Source organism: Salvelinus sp. IW2-2015, linkage group LG20 (assembly GCF_002910315.2).
Source record: "Salvelinus sp. IW2-2015 linkage group LG20, ASM291031v2, whole genome shotgun sequence".
Classification (NCBI taxonomy): domain Eukaryota; kingdom Metazoa; phylum Chordata; class Actinopteri; order Salmoniformes; family Salmonidae; genus Salvelinus; species Salvelinus sp. IW2-2015.
The window spans coordinates 68,561,029-68,566,084 of record NC_036860.1 but is presented as its reverse complement, the minus strand read 5'-3'; the positions used below and the strand labels follow the sequence as shown (position 1 = coordinate 68,566,084).

At 40.9% G+C, this 5,056-nt stretch overlaps 1 protein-coding gene across 3 annotated transcripts; it reads right to left on the bottom strand.

Moving 5' to 3' along the window:
* Nucleotides 1-1,124: 1,124 nt before the first annotated feature.
* On the bottom strand, nt 1,125-5,052 carry LOC111980835 (coiled-coil-helix-coiled-coil-helix domain-containing protein 5). Of its 3 annotated transcripts, none has more exons than XM_024011850.3 (4): nt 4,931-5,052; nt 2,882-3,022; nt 2,127-2,278; nt 1,125-1,749 (listed from the first exon to the last, which is right to left on the bottom strand). In XM_024011850.3, coding segments are annotated over exons 1-4 (324 nt in total). In that variant the 5' UTR covers nt 4,933-5,052; the 3' UTR covers nt 1,125-1,720. The 3 variants fall into 3 exon arrangements, with proteins under 3 accessions (XP_023867618.1, XP_070305693.1, XP_023867619.1); XM_070449592.1 differs by having other exon boundaries at nt 1,125-1,746; nt 4,931-5,036; XM_024011851.2 differs by lacking the exon at nt 4,931-5,052 and adding an exon at nt 4,086-4,179.
* Nucleotides 5,053-5,056: the final 4 nt, after the last annotated feature.

Below are 5,056 nucleotides of genomic sequence, written 5' to 3'. Positions count from 1 at the left end.
GTCAGACTAAATATGCCTACATTATTCTGAGTATGTGTGTGATGCTGATGACGCAAGGCTTCTTCTGCTACACTGAGTGTACAAAACATTATGAACACCGGCTCTTTCCATGACACACACTGAAGAGGTGAATCCAGTTGAACTATGATCCCTTATTGATGTCACTTGTTAAAATGAAGGGGAGGAGACAGGTTAAAGAAGGATTTTTAAGCCTTGAGACAAGGATTGTGTAGGTGTGCCATTCAGAGGGTGAATGGGCAAGACAAAAGATTTAAATGCCTTTGAACGGGATATGGTAGTAGGTGCCAGACGCACTGGTTTGTGTCAAGAACTGCAACACTGCTGGGTTTTTCATGCTCAAGTTTCCCGTGTGTATCAACAATGGTCCACCACCCAAAGGACATCCAGCCAACTTGACAACTGTGGGAAGCATTGGAGTCAACATGAGCCAGCATCGCTGTGGAACGCTTTCGACACCCGACGAATTGAGACTGTTCTGAGGGCAAAAGGGCGAGGTGCAACTCAATATTAGGAAGGTGTTCTTAATGTTTTGTCACTCAGTGGTATGATAGGGAGCTATAATGTAATTGTAGAAAAGAGCCTCTGCATGTTGTTTGTGTCAAAGTTTTGACCTTTTTGAAGACTGACAATTCTAAGGAAGAATCTCTCCACTTGATTGCGTCTACCTCAGCCTTTAATAATTGAAACAGAAAAGGTGGCCTGTTCCGGTTAGTAGTCAAAGGGCACATAACTCAACATCCTCCCTCTCGTCTGTCTCTCTATGGTCACACAGATTATAACTCCACAGCCTCCACCTTCTCCATTTTCCTGGGCTCTGTTCCCTCCGCCAGTGGAAAGCCTCTTGTTTCATCCCCCCTACTCCTCCTTCCTTCCACCTGTCCTTAGCTCCTTCAAATTCAAACTTTCCAGCCACCTTTCCCTCAACAAGTGAGTAGCCAAGGAGAGTAGTGTGGGAGAGATATCATACATTCCACGGTTGAATATTCTACCATGACTCATTCCAACCTGAAGAAAAGGAGCGTGGGAGTACCCTTGAGTAGCACCCTTGAGCACCCTTGAGTAGCACCATAACATCAGAGTATGTATCCAAACTGGATGAGTAATAGGACTGAAATATAGGAGTTTAATGATAAACTTCACCCAAAATAAAATTTACAAGAGACCACTACACCGCAAACCAGGGATACTTGGATAACACGCAGTTGTGCACAGATATGCTGAGGAGTGAGGTTGCAAAGCTAACTCCGTTACACACATTCATTCTCAATATAAATTGGAGAGAAAAATAACCATTTATGCTGCTACCCGAGGTTACTACAGTGTTATAAATATGTATTACACACACTAAAACCTGCTGCACAGTGATTATATAGAAAAGAGGACACCTCTGAATACCATTGTCCCAGTATATTTTAGAGAGCTGTAACATCGAAGAGTTATTAAATAACTTCAAGAAATAACCCGTCTTGAATCTTGACAGTCTCAGGCAGAAATCAGTCCCAGTAAATGTCTAATATTCCGAGTTCTCTTGACAAATCCTAAAGTAGCCATGGACATGATTCCACTTTCTTCATGTACAAAGTCAGGATGTTATGTTATCAATATGACATGGGCATTGATTTATCCATGATTGATAGAGCAGTCCGGCGTCAGTATTGCAGGAAGGAGATATCTTCCCTGAGAGGGATGGATGATGGTCCTAAGAGGGCTGAGGAACCGGGTTCACTGCTGAAAGAGAAGATATATTCACTTTAACTACTACACCAAGTATTCAAAAAGGTAATCTCTCAGACACAGAATACCTAAACAAATGACAAAATGACGCAAGATGTTTGTTCTGGGTTAACCGAGATTAACAAATACATTGTGGCGTACGGACACTGGACAGGTATGAATACAAAGGACAGAAAGACCCAGTTTATACCACGTAGTAAGATAGTTCTTTAATGTTTACTTTTGGGGGTACTTGAAGATCGAATATGAAAGACACTGATGTAAAGCACTCTCTCAAGGCCAAGGGGCATCAGTCAAAAGTTAGTACAATCACAAGACAAGTGAGGGCTGTGAACGAGCCGGAGACTGATCTACAATCAGTGAACACTCACCCACTCCGGCAAGGTCCACTGTCTCGGCACAGCCGAGGAAGCGCGCTACATGTGCTGAACAGGAGGTAGGTGAGTTCTGGTTCTCTAGTAAGCAGCGTTCAAACTCTGCAAACTCTTTTGAACAGTCTGTCCGGATCTTCTGGATCACAGGGCTGCAGAAACATTGATCAATAAGATCTTGAAGAAAACTTAAACACAATCCTACACTTCACATCGGCACTGTACAGTACTCTATGGTTTGACTTCTTGCATCTGAATTATTTTCACATCAACAGTTCTTTACAGTAACCCAACCTAGGCCCTCAAAGAACAAGCAGCAGCACAGTGGAAGGAATAGGGCCTAGGCCTAGAAGGAGAACCTGTGCAAAGCCTGTGGTCTAGCGTTAACGCTCCTGGCTAGTCACATACACTGTTCCCCACTGGAGACGAGGGTTCACGTCCACCTTCTTACTGTTCTCCTACTTGCCTGTTTTCCCCCCGTTTCCAACTGTCAAAATAGGAGTAAACCTAGAGAGGAACCAGACTCAGAGAGGGGGTCCACTCTGCTCTGTATCGGGTTTACATATGACCATCACGGCCAGTCAGTTATAGCCTGGGTACTACCAGTCTGTTGCTGCTATCATTCTACTCCTTAACATGCAAAACAATGACACAGAGTACAAGGAGTTGAAAGTTAGCCTAAAATCCATAACCTATTTAGCGAAGACAGTTATACATGCGCAACTGATAGTCAGGGACAACGGCTTATTCCTTACTGTGAAGAGGTACACTGTGCCACCTTCATCTTTAGGTCTTGACAGTGCTGTTGCCATGTTGACGGGTGAGCGGCCACACACTGCCCATAGCTCTCCATCTCCTTATGGCAATACTTGGTGGTGATATCCATGGCAACCTGCCTGAAGGATGACACAGACATGCAGAACAGTTTCTGTGATATGCATAGACAATTACAGTGAAATCCAATCATGGACTGTGTGTCCCCTTCTGTGACAATGACAATTGTGGAAGGAATGAAAAACAAAATTGCCCACTAAGCCTTTGTTTATTGTCCGGACCGGCCTTGTTTTAGATGCCTATGTTTGGTTCAGATTTGGTCCGGTCAGGACCAGCCTAGGTTTCAACGTCCACAGACGTCCGGACCGGCCTATAATTGGCCCAGGTCACCCTGTCAGAACCCCATCATGTTAGCACATTTTTTTTTCTTCTTCCAGGGTCTTGTCTTTTTATCATGTGAATGATAATGGCAAGTAGAAGTAACCAACATTTTAAAATTAATAGATTTGGTAGGCAGTTTCATTATTTTGACCTCCCCACAGTTCATTGGAAGAGAAGGTGTAAACTCTAACATAGTCTATTAGCTAGAAAGGTATCTTGGCGGTGAAGAGAAAATGTTGCTGTTGTAAAGCTAATTTTCTGCAATTCTATGCCATGGCTAATGCTGTGTTCCTCTTTTCTTTTTTTCTATTAACCTTTATTTAACTAGGCAAGTCAGTTAAGAACAAATTCTTATTTACAATGACGGCCTACCCTGGCCAAACCCAGTGTCTTAGACCACAGTGCCACTCGGGAGCCCTCTGCTCAAACATTATAAAAAAATCTATGGGCATGTGCCGGGAATGCCTGTTTTTTTTTATTCCTCCTGATTGTCTAGCTTTTATTTGATTGTTGGTTTTCAAAGATGGTATTATATAAAACAATTATATATATATAGTTCAATATTTTTTCTGCATGCTTTCTATCTTGGTTTGGTCATTTAAGTTGACACTGAAACCACTTTTACATCCAGAAAATGACCACTTCTTGCTTAAAAATGTTCTATATAGAAAGATCCTGTAATTAGCTCCAATGATTGTATTTTCCTCCATATTAAAGGGATAGTTCGACATTTTGGCAATGAAGCCACTTATCTACTTCCCCTTTATACTATATTGAATAAAACTCTACTGGCCTGTACCGTACCATACTGCACTCTACCGTACTGTGATGTTCAAACTTGTGAAACGTAGCATAGACTTCTATGATTGGTTCAGATTTGGTTCTGGTCCGACCAAATATGTACTTGATTGGGGGCGGAGCTCATTAAATTAATACCCAGCATGCTTTGCAAGTGTTTGTTTTTACATTTACAATTTGGTCATTCAGCAGATGCTATTATACAGAGCGACTTAGTGCATTCAACAAAGGTAGATAAAAAACAACATATGACAGTTATAGCAACAACAAAAAAATTATAACATTATTGAGAATGTTATAATTGTAGCTGACGTGGTCTGTTGATTTATTCTTTAGTTGCGACTACTATGAACATCTTTGTTACCAGTTTTAAAGATTTTAAAAGAGCTAACACAAGTGCGTGTGACAGATAGGAGCAATAATAAATATTCTCTTGCAATCTTCAATTGGATCCTCTTTCCTAACCCGTTACGAAAAGTCAGATTTGACGATAATTTGACAAAAACTGGATGGATCCATTCTAGCCATGACCATGCAGAAGAGCTATTTTTAGAATGCTTGTTAATTTTTATTTAGACATTTTTGGGAAGTACATACCGGCCGTAATGGTAGTAAATTAAGATTTTCTCAGCGAAACTCCATATTTGGTAATCAACGAACGTATTTTGACATTATAACGCTTGAATTGTAGTTTGAATCTGAGCTATCTGGACGTTAGATGTCTCTAACGCATAGATACTGGTCACAACTGTATTTTATTGGTGTAAATGAGTACAGTTTACAACGTAGATTATTTACTCAAATAGATAGCTATGAAATTGAATTAAATGCATAACGTTGAAGACACTTACATGTTTGTGGTGGATTAATTTGAAGGCTTGTTTAGAAAGAAAGTAAAGAGAGAATCAAGGTTATAAAATATGTGTTCACAGCCATACACATGTCTACCGCATACACCCTCCTCTATTTCGACTGGT